This window comes from Colletotrichum destructivum, chromosome 4 (genome assembly GCF_034447905.1).
Source record: "Colletotrichum destructivum chromosome 4, complete sequence".
Lineage (NCBI taxonomy): Eukaryota > Fungi > Ascomycota > Sordariomycetes > Glomerellales > Glomerellaceae > Colletotrichum > Colletotrichum destructivum.
Genome location: NC_085899.1, coordinates 364,585 through 377,340, shown reverse-complemented (window position 1 = coordinate 377,340; position 12,756 = coordinate 364,585). Strand labels below are relative to the sequence as shown.

The following is a 12,756-nucleotide window of genomic DNA, read 5'->3' as shown; positions in this document are numbered from 1 at the left end:
CTGTTTCGCTCGTAGGCTCTAGCGTGCGTCCGGCACCGAAGCCCCGGCTTCCCGGCTCCCCCCCCGGACACGTGGTTTCATCAGCCCCGGTCGGCGTACAATCCCTGGGATGATCTAGTCTTTGCAAATTCGATCCAATTCCGCCATTGGCCGCGGGACCCTTGCTACCCGCGATCTCTTCGAGCTTGCGCGAGAACATCCCCCTCCTCCCCGTCCGCCATGCACACGAAGAAAGTCAGACATCTTGACTCTACCACCGCCAGCAACCTAGCTTCAACACGACCCCTGCCTTGCCCCCCGGCCTCGAGGGCTCTTTTGTTCATACACCACTCCCTTCATGTTCCGCTGTGCATTAGCCTGCCTCTTTTTAACCCCCCTTCCCGCCCCTGCGTCGGGGCCGTCGCTCCGTCGCATATCATATTGGATGCAGGTTCCAGTCCAGCCCAGACCCGACAGACGGGGAGGCCCGCCCTGACGATTCTCAGATTCTCACGACGATCCGATGCGCCATGTGTATATGCTGGCTGCCTCACTTGCGTCGCTGGATCGCCGGGTCGCGGATCGTGCATCGTGGATCGTCTGAACCCATACGCGCGCCTCCAGCGATCATCCCCTCCTCGCCTTCCCCCCATCGCGGTGCCCCTGCCGGAAGCGACCCGCACCCGCGCAAGCTCCCGCTCGGGGAACGAAGCCGCCATCTGCAAGCAAAGTCGTATCGTGACGCCCTGGCCCCGGCGCATCGATCGTCATCACAACCAACCGACGACTTACGACACTCGCCACAGCCAAGTTTTCGGGTCCTCTTCCTTTCCTGTCCTGTGCTGAGAAAAAGCAATGTTGTTGAGCATGACGCCCCCTAGTTTGAGTTTTTCGGTATCACCCAACCTAGTTTATTTTTGGCCCGCGGGTCGTCGTTCCTATCCTCAGCGGACGCCAACCTGTCTCGTCCACCCTCCCGCCAAATGTGCCTCATCCGGTCATTGAGTGAACATGACAGCTCAACGGCCCTCCCCCCCCCCCATAGGTGGCGCGATACACCAGATCATATAGAGAAACTCCTGGACCCCAACACGGTCCCGGTCTTTGATACAAAGACGGACGGACCGTTCCGTTCATCGCACTCATGCCCAAAAGGTTGACGTTCTCGGCGCTATTTTGCCCATTCTTCACGGAGCGATGGCCAACGCCAATTTGTCAAGGCTCGTCAACGTGACACATCCCAAAATCCGAGCCTGCGTCTGGGAAACCTTCATTTTCCCAAGCTGTGAACTGCATCGTACGGGGGTGGGGGAAGAAGGTCTACACATCATAGAAAGGCTTTTTCCTTCGCAGGGCCAGTCAGCCTCGAAACGAAAGAAAAATAGCCCACCCGAGGGGGAGGGGAAAAAGCAACGAAAGGCAAACGCTCAGCTCGCGCCACCCCTGAGGACGATCAGGTCTCGCAGAAAGGGCATACCAAAACCAAAAAGTAAACACAACTTTCCCCCCGTCCTCTTTGGTTGTTTTTCCTTCGTCAGCTACGTGATTGGCTTTTCTTTCCATCGAGGCAGGGGGAAGCGACAGAACGACAACTTGAGAATGAGATTAGGAAAGGATTTGTACATTCATGAGAGGTATCTATCTATCAGTCTATCCATTCAACTGAAGCAAGGCGTTTAGGAAAAAAGAAGAACAAAAAAAAAACCACAATTTGAAAAAACACCTCGCCCCGCTGTGTATCATCCCTTCGCAAGATCCCAGTCCTACTCCGTTGGATCATTTTCTTCTCTTTCATGACCCCCCCCCCCTGGTGTTTGAAGTCCCCAGTGCGCGCAAAAGAATTGCTCGCCTCTCGACCTAGCTTCACTACTCCCAGATCGACTCACTACTCTCTGTCGACCCTCACTGCTCGACGTCACCCGTCGCAAACAGCTCCAGCTTCACCCTCTCCCTCTCGACGCCCAGGCCCTCGAGCACCAGCCGGACCTTGAGCATCCAGTCCCGCGGCCCGCAGACGTAGTACTCGGTCCTCGCGTCGCCGAGGCCGAGCTCCTCGCGCGGCAGCTTCGTCAGGTCGAGGTGCTGCTCGTAGTCGTACTCGCGGCCCTTCTCGTCGCCCGGCTGCACCTCGCTGAGGAAGATGTGCGCGCTGAGGTTGGCCCGCTCGCGCGTCAGCCCGCGGATGTGCTTGGCGAAGACGAGGCTGCCGCTGTTGCGCGCCGCGTGCACCCACTTCACCGGCCGGTCCGGCGTGTCGGACTCCGGGCCGAGCACCGTGCTGAGGATGGCCATGAGCGGCGTGGCGCCGACGCCGGCCGAGAGCAGCACGAGCGGCGCGTCGGCCTTGTCGGCGCGCGCCTGCGCCGTGTCGAGGAAGAAGTCTCCCTGCGGGTGCGACACCTCGACCTCGTCACCGACTCGGTAGTCATTGTGCAGCAGGTTCGACACGAGGCCCGGGACGAGGCCCTTGCTAACGTCGTCCTGGGGCGCGTCGACGACCGTCGCCTCGCGCTTGACGCTGATGCGGTAGTACTCGCCCGCCGTCGAGGCGGCGGCGTCGCTGAGGCTGTACTGCCGCGGCTGGGTGATGCCGCCGAGCTGGGGCACGGGGACCCGCACGGAGATGTACTGGCCCGGGAGGTACTTGGGCAGCGGCAGCTTGCCGTCCGAGGGGGCGAGGTGGAAGCTGGTGACGGAGTCGGACTCGTCGATGCGGCGGACGATCTTGAACTTGCGCCAGTCGGTCCAGGGCCCGGCCTCGCGGTACATCTCGGCCTCGCGGCCGATGAAGACCTGGGCGAGCTGGGCGTAGGCGGCGGTCCAGGCGGCGGCGATGTCCGGGGTCAGGGCGTCGCCGAGGACGGTGCCGATGGCCTTCATGAGATAGGTACCGACGATGTCGTACTGCTCCGGGCGGATGTACAGCGAGGCGTGCTTGTGGGCGATGCGCTCGACGGCGGCCTTGAGCTTGGGCAGGTCGTCGATGTAGGTGGCGTAGGCGAGGACGGACTGGGCGAGGGCGCGCGGCTGCTCGCCCGAGGCCATGTTGCGCATGCTGAAGACGTTCTTGAGTTCCGGGTGCGAGTCGATCATGTCCTTGTAGAAGAGCGTCGTGATGGTCTCGCCGTGCACCTTGAGCACGGGCGCCGTCGACTTGACGATGTTGATCTGGTCTTGCGTGAGGCCCATTCTGGCGGCGGACGTGGTGAAAGATCGGCCGATGCGGTGGGCGGGACGGGCCAAGGTCGGTAGCAGACGGTATGTCTTGGAGGGAAAGGCGAACATCTACCAAGGGAAGTGGATGGTGGTGTTGATGATATTGGGGAGGAGGAGGACGATGATGATGATGATGATGATGATGATGATATGCTGCAGGAAAGTTGTTCAGCAGTCTGAAGTCTGGTCTGGATAACCAAGTACAGAAGTTTCTCTTCTTGTACGTTTCAGATGACGGATGTGGAGGGATGCCCGGCGGTATTTAATCCAGGAACAAAAGAGAGAAACGATTGCGAGTCGCACAATGGAGGTGTTGTCCGTCGCCCCATGCCGATATCCACGGCGCGACGTCGTCGCCCCATTGACAAATATCCATCACCTCAATGGTCATGTCATGTCATGGTCCGCGGCGATTATCCCACCGCACCGTCGACGCAGCCCATCCCATGTGATGTGCGCGTTGTTTCTGTCCCTCTGTAAACCTGCGGGCCTCCACAAAAAAAGTTCTGGGAATTCCCGTATCATGCTTCTCCCGCCGGGTGGCCTGACATCGGGGATGTCCACACACGTATTGTCGAATCTTGCATCTCCGCGGGCGGGTGGGCGGCGCGTGCAGCACGATGGTCGGCGGGACGGGATGGGACGGGATGGGATGGAATGGATCATGGGATACCCCTGACGTCTGGCTGCCGGCGGAATCTTCGGCGGATCGGCCGCCTTGGAGTAATACATCGTAGTAGAGTGAAGAAGGGTAGGTGGACTGCCGATTTAGTTCCGAGTGTGAGAGTTTACAAGAGTTCTCGAGGGGAGAACCAAGAGAAGAGCGAGCGAGCGAGCGAGAGAGAGCGAGAGACAGACAGAAGAGCCTGAAGAAAGCTGGTTTGGTTTACTGGGTAATGAATGGGACGGATTTGCGTCACTTTCAGGGGGTGTAATCATATCCGTCCCATCTCCAATTGCTCTTCCCATCGGCACTGAATCGCTCACGTCGCAGTGCGGTCCACTGGACTGGTGCCAGACTTGAGAACGATCAACACACTCACTCATTCACACACAGACAAACAAGCCTTGACGCGTCACATGTCACCATCGTCATATGTATCATTGCTGCTCTGAGCGGCTGGAAGACTGGGACGCACGCTGCATCAGCACACTAAGGACCTCGCATTCGCAGTCTGAGGGTGCATAAACCCAAATCCGCACAAAAACCGGCAGTGTGTATCCGTTATTACCGATGCCAGACACCGCTCGACCCCAAATAGGATATGCTGAGGACCGCCATTAAGCTTACCCGCGTCGTGGCGCCGGCGGTTCCTGACAACACCAGGGACACACATACCAGTGACACCCTAAACCTATGTTGTCTATCAAAGCCTAATCCGTCCTTCCCAAAAGGCTTGGGGTGGTTCGGGTTGCGCGCACCTTGGTTCCCCTTTCGGACAGACAGAGAGACAGATGGAAAGAAAGAGACAGTACACGCGGACGACTCTGTCTGGATTGGTTTGTCAAACATTTGGCAGATTGGGGCCAAGGGACGGTGGAACATGTGGTGAGTGAGGCGTCCCCGGGGAACGATGGCACCCCAAGCCCCCTTTTGCGAAAGAGGAGAGAAAAGGCGATGATGCAAGACTGAAGAGGCAGATGAGACTGAAGAGACAAATGTCGCACCGCCACTCCCGCCAACATCTCTCTTGGCCATTGGGTTTTCTGTCCCAGTGTGCCCCAGTGTGTCCCACCGGTGTGTGGTGCACAGCTCAAAGACACGGCGTCGGTTGCTAAAGGCGGCTGAATGCGGAAATGTTCCCCTCTGGAGGCTGACGATCGATTCCCTACCCATTGTCTCTCTCTGTCGTCACCTTCGTCGCTCAGTAACGTCCACGCGCAGCCAGCCGAGTCCATGCATGGACATGGGCTCCGGAGATGTTTCGTGCCCATGTTTCTCTGACCCTCTTACCCCGTCGGTGTTTTGAGGGTTTCTGTCATGAACTCGGAAGTAGATGGCTTCAGCCGGGACGAGCGAGGAACCAAAGTGAACAAACCACTAAAAATAACAATGGAGAAAAAAAAAAAGATATCATCACGAACCCCGCGCTACCGACGGGATGGGCTCATATCACAGATGGCTCCCGAACCCTGGAAACACAGCCCCTTCATCGTCCATCGACCATCGACGGCGGACCCCCGCGAGACATAAGCCGCCATGACAGAACCTGGCCTGATCCTCTCTTTTTCGCCATGAGACCTGGCAATAGCAACAATGGTCAGCAGCCCCTCCCCCCCCCCCCCCCCCCCCGGTCGTCGACTCTCCCGGACGGCAACTTGCGGCAGAACTTGTAAACGACCCTGCGCATGTCAACGTTGTCAACATGCTATTCCGCCTACGCCTTACGACTAACCGGGAACATGGCAATTCTCCCAAAGAAGCACAAGACTAGGATGGGGAACCCGGCCAGAAACGTGGGCGGCCGACATGACGCACGCCCGATTTACCTAATCGAAAGAGGGTGTTCCCGGAGCCCGCACGCTAGAAAAGGCTGCAACATTACACATACACACACACATACTGCATGTACTCACACACACGGATGCTTCCATGCCCGGGCCTTTCCGGGGGTTGGACGTCTCTACGGAATGACAGCGCCAGTGGGCGGGAACGGAACCTTCAGAACCGGATCGTCCCAAGGGGTTGTTGAGTTGCCGAGCATCACACTGTTCCGCCCGGAAACCCTTTGCTGGAGCTCCCGGGTGCTCATGATCGACCCATGACCGTGTGGCATGGAAGATGGAAGCAAGAGGGAGGGTTCTAGACCCCCCTCATCAGCTTTCCCAGCAACAACCAATCGCGCAAGTTCTAATGTAGCACGACAAAACACGTGCGTGGGCCTTACCAGTGACGAAGAGTAAAAACCTCTCGTGGGAATTCTTTAGCAAACGAAACAATCCAAAAACAAGAAGAACAAGGGGCTGTACCCCGATCTTGGCAGACAGACATGATCCCACCTTTTTTTGCTGCACTCCTCACCCCACCCTCCTTCGCACCTCGGACATCTCGCTATAGCGAGATCTGCGAGGTTCGAGGCGGGCATGTCCCCTGATGCTGGTAAAAGAATGGTACATCATACTTTTCGAAGAATAACCGGACGCAACGTGGAGCTCGGGCGCCGGGGGGAGGATCCAGGTTTCGTGGCTCCATGCAAACCAAACGTCGACCATGAGCTCGGGTCATCCCGCCTCAAGGATGCGGTACATGTTTCCAGCGGGGGCTTTTTTATTGCTGTTGTTGTTGTTGTTGTTGTTGTTTTTGATTTGGAATATTTTCAACGATCCCACAGTCATTATTTTGGGTGCCGAATACTATTTTGCTGACAAACTGGAACGTCAGTTCCTATGTCAGAACAAACCATATTGGAAATATCTCACGCGTCCCTTTTCCGGCCAAGGCGGCTTGGAGATGCCTTTTGCCGTGGGCTGCTAGAGCTCTGCATCTCCTCGGCCGAGTTGACGCAGCCTTCTGCTCCCCGTCGTCCCAACAACACCTTGAACTCCCCGCGGTCGAGGTCTGTGGTGATGGCAACATCTCGAGACATCATGACTCGCTTCCAAGATCGTTTCTCGGTCAAGTCCTTAGAGGCTCCCGTTTACCCGTCGTGTAATACACGTGGTAACGTCTATCAGAGGATCTCGCTTCAACAAAATTCAGAACAACAATAACCAAATCTGAATGAAATATCGTTGGAATAAAGAATAGTTGGATTCCAACACAATAACGGCTACGACAAAACCAACTCTGTCAAGTTTCGGGGTTACATGTCCAAGAGAGAGCATTATATAAACAAGAATAGCACCGCCCCGCGACAATTCAAATATTACGACAAACCTGTACACCATGACTCTGTTCACTAAACACCCCCTGCAACTCTCCATTTCCCGCCAGAACCCGCGCGGCGTCATAATCACCTGGGCTCCCACTCCCAGTACCGCTCTTCGTCGCCGTACCGCGCCCCCCTATCCTCCAACGCGCTCCGGTTCTGGCAGCTCGGGCGGTAGTGGTCGTCCTTCAGCCCGAACGGCCACATGGCCACGAAGCAGATCTCGGCCACGCCGCACCCGGGCTTGCACCTCTTCCACAGGCTCCACCCGAGATCCCCCTTGAGCGTCCTGATCGTCTCGCGCCCTCGCCTGACGGCCCCCGCGAGCTCGTCGGCCGCGTCTCCGTCTGCGTCTGCGTCTTCGGAGCCTCGCCGGCTCGTTGCCGCCGCCGCCATAGCCGCCACGACATCCGCCTCCGAAACCGCCCCTGCCAGCTCCGGTGCCGCGTCCAGGACCAGCCCGCGGACGTCAAACAGGTCCCCGCAGATGCGCTCCGCGACTGCTGAGATGGCGACGTAAATCATCTCGTCCTCCCGCGTCCACTCGTCCCTCCACGCCGTCGCCGGCTCCAGGTAATGCGCCACACACCTTCCCCTTGCCTCCCTGACATACCCCTCCTCCACCTCCTCCTTCTCCTCCCTCTGCCCCCTTTGCACCGCCGCTACCGAGTCGAACTCGTCCCACGGATAGTCTACAAACGTGTTCGTCACGCCCAGCACCTGACTCAGAAATGCCTCGTCCTCCACCACGGCTTCATCGTCGGCAATCGCCTCGATGCGGTCACCGAATCTCGTGACGATGAGGTCCGCCACGCCCTGCCAATCTACTTTCCCGTCCGACCACGCAGCGCCCTTGACAATCTCCTCGATCCTGCCGAGCACCACCTCTCGCTCCTCCCTCGCGAGGCGTCCCAGCCTCGGCATGTCCCTCCGCCCGTTCGGGTTGGACACGTTGAGGGGGTACCAGAGCCCGTTGACCATGCCCCCAAACCCCAACCGCACCCTGCCGCCGCCGATGCCGTCGTACCGCTGCGCGACGGCCCTCGCCCAGTCAAAGAGGCCCCTCCCGTCGCCGCCCTCGACCTGGTCGCTCCACGGCCGCCTCATGACCGAGACGAGGTCCAGGCCGTCAAAGAAGTCGCAGTAGATGGCCTCGAACCCAATCTCCATCCGGATGACGCCGTCGAGGCCCCACGCCTTGACGACCTCGCAGATCTCCTTGGCGCGGTCGTACTCCCCGAACCCGGGCGCCTCGTCGAGGTCGCGTAGCAGGGTGTCCTGCGTATCGAGCGTGCCCATGCCCGTCTTCCCCGCGGCCATGCCGTCGAGGTACAGCAGCTTGAGGTCCCGGTTGGCGCGGTACGTGTGGAAGTACCCGCGAACAGGTTCATTCGGCCCCCCGGGGCCTCTCGGAGGTCTCTCATCGTCATTCCCTCCGCCGAGTGGTTTCTGTCCCTCCATCATCGGGATAATCGGCTCGCCCCCATGCGGCCGCCGAGGTGGTGGTGGTTTCCCCTTGCCCTTACCTGGCGGCTTCGGCGGCGGCGTCCCCCGTCCCTTTCTCCAGCTCCTCGCAAAATTCTCCGAGTGCTCCATCTCGAACGCGAGCCACTCGAACCCCTCGGGCGTGCTGTTGGATCTCGTGCCGTGGTACATCAGCGTGCCTCGCGGCACCGTGGCGGGAATCAGCCCCAACCCGTTGTGGTGCAGCGAGGACCCCCACTGGCGCATGGCCGAGTGCACGGCGTTGAAGATATGCACCGCATTCTCGCGCGCGTGTTCCGGGCTCGGTGCGAAGTCGGAGTACGACGAAGATGGCGGTGGTGACACAGGTGAGTATTGATGCGCCGCCGAGATGGGCTCGGCCGAGACGAGGACCGTTGCCGGAGATAAGGTTATGCTGTAAACCGCTGCCAGGGCGGCCGCCGCTGACATCAGCTGAATCATGTTTGCTACGTGATTGTATGTATAACACTCGGAGTAGCAGTGGTGATGGGTGGCTGTCTGGCTGGATGTCTGTCTGTCTGTCTTGGGAGTGACCTATAAAACAAAAAAACACATAAATACTACACAGGGGAAAAGACAAACAAAAAAAAGGAAGAAAAAACCCTCAAGATATCATCTTGACAGGCCAACAACGGGAGGTGGGAGCTGACGACTCGGCTTATCTATCCGAAAGGATTCAACTGCTGTAACACCCGCCAGCGAGCGAGCGGGCCCTGTCTACCCGAACGCGCGGCTGGCCGCAACACGACACACATGACTGATTCGTGACCACCAGGCCAGACCAGGCCTGGCCAGGTAAGCCACAGGACCGGCTACATGCTACCTGTACTCTTTCTCTCACTCGAGATGCCACACTACACTGTCCATACACACCTAGTCGGAAGCCCGACCTGGGGTTTGCTTGACACCGCTCGGTAACCGATACGTTGCACCCTGACTGATGCCTGTCGTCCACCGCCTGTCAGCAACTGGCCATCTCCCGGCACCAATGTTTGGGCACTTTCACTTTACTGCCAAACAACACATAAATCAGCCCCAGGCCTTTCTTCCCACCAACAAACCACAACCCACAGTAGACAAGGTAGATCACGACAAGCATCCATCCCTCGATTCAAGCACAATAACATCTATAACCATGTACCCGTTAACAAAGACTCGACAAATTACTTTTCTCATAAAAAAAAAAAAAAAAAAACTCAATCCCAACTGTCCCGAGTCCAATCATAACTCATACCATCGTCATGCGCCAAATCGACAACCCGCTGCTACATCACACTACTGCGCCTTTTCGCCGCCCTTCTCACCCGTCTCGCCGTTGCCATTCGTCTTTCCCGACACAATAGCAACGTCCTTTTTCTGAGTAAAGTGACGCGGCAGACGGTTCTCGCCCTCCGTGTAGGGCTTGCCGGCCTCCTCTCGCGCCATGTCGTTGACCCATCGTTCGTCGCCGCGCAGACCAGGCTTGACACCAACCTCGGCCCACTTCGCGGCGAGATAGAACCAGCCCAGTGCGTTCCCAACCGTGCCCACCTCGTCACTCACGCCCGTGGCGGCAGCGTAACTCATCTTCTTGTGCAGCTCACTGTCTGTGAAGAGATCCAAGAGATGACCGGCCACGGCCTTGAAGTCACCGGGCTCCACCAAGAAGCCGTTGACGTTGTCCTTGACCTGGAGCGGGATACCACCTGCTCGTGTAGCAATGACGGGCCGGCCGGCGTGCAAAGCCTCAGAGACCTTGACCTCGAACCCTTCGCGCGTCGAGAGCTGGAGGACGACGTGAGCGTTGGCAATGACCGTGTTGAGGAGCTGGTCATTGGGATCCAGACGCATTATGCTGCAATCCTTGACCAGGTGAGGGTAGTGCTTCTCGAGCTGGTTCATAGTCTGGTCGTAAATCATGCTAGCATCGGGATCGTCAACCGACCCGTTGCCGCAAACGACAAGCTGCGGGATGTCCGTCTCGCCCTTCTCTTCCAGCAGACGACGGAACTCGGCATAAGAGTCAATGACGGTTGGGATGCCCTTGGAGGGATCAAACCGAGCCACCTGGATGATGTACTTGCGGGCGGGCCACTCGAGCTCCGTCATTCCCTGGTTGCGACAGGCAGTGTTGTAGATGTGGCCGTAGTAGCCCGTGTCCCATCTGTTCAGGGGCTTGTTCAGGCCATCCAGCCAGTCAGTCGTGGCAGGGAAGTACACCACCTTTTCCTTGGGCACCGTGTGAGGCACAAAGATGGGGATGGGGTGGCTGATGAACATGTCGGCATGTTGAATGTTGCTCCACAAGAAGTTCCAGATGTCCTCCTGGGGCGAGCCAGCCTTGGCAGTCAAGTCGCTGCGGATCTGGATGTGGGATCGGTAGAGAACAGGCCGGTCAGGCGTAATCTTTTTTATCAGGGGAATCAAACCGGGCATTTGAGGGTCGTCAATCTGAATCGCACACGCACATGTCAGCAGCAGTTCATGATCAGACCTTGGGCTTTCTCATGCCGAGTGCCCGATGCGGGAGATGTGGGGTGGACCAGAAGAGCTCGTGTGGAGACCATCAGACCTCCCATGCAGCCTGTAGAGGGATGGAGGGGTAGCTGTGCGTATGGGGGTGGAGGGGTAGGGGAGGGAGGGTTTGGAGAAGCCCTAGGGGTGGGGGAAGCGGGTTGGAGAAGGCTCACCATGACCACATCGGCGCCACCCTCTTCGGGGGGTCGCAGAGGGCCTCCTTCGGAAAGCCAGTAGCGGTTGGCATTATCCGTGATCCAATCAATGATGGACTGCTTCTCTTCGGCCGAGATGCGCTGGTCAGGGTGGCTGACACCTTGGAGGATGTTGTGGATGTTTTTGGTGATCCTGAATACACCGGGTCTTGGCTTGGGCACTGGCTATGATGTCAGATCCGTACGATTCTGCAAGAGGTGGACGCAAGGGGAAAACGTACCATACCAAGTCAGGTCAACGCCAATAAGACGGGCAAAGCGGACGAGGGCGTGTCGCATCAAGGCGACACCACCTCCCTGGGGAGTACTGCTGAAGAAGGCGACCTTGATCTTGTTCTCGCGAAGCTTCTTGGCAAAGAACATGGTGGCATCCCAGGTCGGGGTGCCGCAAGTGTCCTTGTGGTTCTGGACCGTGTTAAGCTGCACACGGAAGCCAGCGTCCGTCTGAACAACACCTCTCCAGCCGACCTGGAGGAGCGGAACAAGGGACGGACCAAAGTTCCTGTGGATGGGGCATCAGTAACTAGTCCTGTCGAGTTTGCACGGGTTCAAGGGGGAGCACGGAGCGGGCAACTTACATGATGCACTTGCGAGCCATAGAATCGGCTTGCTCGTCCACTCGCTTGATGTCCCAGAAGCTCTTCTCCTTGTGCTCGTCGTCGGGGCGCAAGACAACGGGGACGATGTCGAGGTCGAGCCAAAGACGCGAGCACAAGGACTGGCTCATGTACTTGAGGGTCATGGGCAAACCAGCACCAATGAACTTGGAGAAGTTTGCATGCTCGTAGTCTTCGAGCGTACTGATGATGTAGTCAGCAATGGCGTCGTTGCCCGTCTGGGTGGCATCGTCGAGGTTGATGTGCTTGACTGTGAAGTCAATCAGGTAGACCGTGTCGTGGATTGCAAGGGCCACGACAGCTGTGTGGGAGTCGGCGAAGACGGCTGAGATTCCGCAGTAGAGAGTCTGTCAAGCTGGTGTTAGTGGTCAAGCATGAAATGAGACTACGAGGTAGTGAAGCAATTGGTCGTCTCATTGGATTATCGAGCCGAGAGAAGACAGACAATTGAGTCCACGGGCCGATCAATGTCTTGGGCCAGGGCATGGGTTGCTGAGACATGCGGGGAATGCAAGTTCGCAAACGGACGAGGACGCGATTGACAGACTTACAGTCAGAGCTGGACCGAAATGATTGCCCTGGTCATGCATGGTGCTCATCTGTCTCCTGCGGTGCGCCGAGGCGCCCAAGGAGAACTGACGGCCCGGCTGCTTCGGAGTGACCATGATGGCGACTTCCAGGTGTTTGGGTACTGGAATCTCGATCTAGGGGAAGATGGGGACGAGTAAAGAGGCGTCGAGTGGAAGTTCGAGCGAGTCGTCTACGAGGTGCAGTTTGCAGGCCAGGGGATTTGGGAGGAAGTCCAGCAGCAACAGGAAGAGGAGGAGGATGAGGAGGATGTTGATGAAGACAGAATCG

The 12,756-nt window shown here is 57.9% G+C and overlaps 3 protein-coding genes across 3 annotated transcripts; all 3 read right to left on the bottom strand.

The window, feature by feature from the left end:
• Window positions 1–1,881: 1,881 nt before the first annotated feature.
• Window positions 1,882–3,168, bottom strand: CDEST_06021 (Putative oxidoreductase FAD/NAD(P)-binding, Globin-like superfamily; the record flags this gene model as incomplete). Its single annotated transcript, XM_062922180.1, has 1 exon — window positions 1,882–3,168. One exon carries the CDS (start codon window positions 3,166–3,168, stop codon window positions 1,882–1,884), a length of 1,287 nt encoding a protein of 428 aa, XP_062778231.1.
• A 3,976-nt stretch (window positions 3,169–7,144) lies between these two features.
• CDEST_06020 (uncharacterized protein) lies at window positions 7,145–9,215 on the bottom strand. The gene has a single exon (XM_062922179.1). The coding sequence runs from the start codon at window positions 9,009–9,011 to the stop codon at window positions 7,149–7,151; it is 1,863 nt and encodes a 620-aa protein (XP_062778230.1). The 5' UTR covers window positions 9,012–9,215; the 3' UTR covers window positions 7,145–7,148.
• A 533-nt stretch (window positions 9,216–9,748) lies between these two features.
• Window positions 9,749–12,575, bottom strand: CDEST_06019 (Putative glycosyl transferase, family 1). Its single transcript, XM_062922178.1, has 5 exons — window positions 12,450–12,575; window positions 11,860–12,245; window positions 11,503–11,783; window positions 11,240–11,442; window positions 9,749–11,000 (listed from the first exon to the last, which is right to left on the bottom strand). The coding sequence occupies exons 1-5, from the start codon at window positions 12,561–12,563 to the stop codon at window positions 9,846–9,848; spliced, it is 2,139 nt and encodes a 712-aa protein (XP_062778229.1). The 5' UTR covers window positions 12,564–12,575; the 3' UTR covers window positions 9,749–9,845.
• Between the last annotated feature and the right edge of the window lie 181 nt (window positions 12,576–12,756).

Bases quoted from the DNA above. Each gene is read 5' to 3' on its own strand.
- CDEST_06020 (XM_062922179.1), bottom strand. From the start codon at position 9,011: ATGATTCAGCTGATGTCAGCGGCGGCCGCCCTGGCAGCGGTTTACAGC.
- CDEST_06019 (XM_062922178.1), bottom strand. From the start codon at position 12,563: ATGGTCACTCCGAAGCAGCCGGGCCGTCAGTTCTCCTTGGGCGCCTCG. The intron at 11,443-11,502 runs GTACGTTTTCCC...CATCATAGCCAG, and splicing joins CGTTGACCTGACTTGGTATG to TGCCCAAGCCAAGACCCGGT. The intron at 11,001-11,239 runs GTGAGCCTTCTC...TGTGCGATTCAG, and splicing joins GTGGCGCCGATGTGGTCATG to ATTGACGACCCTCAAATGCC.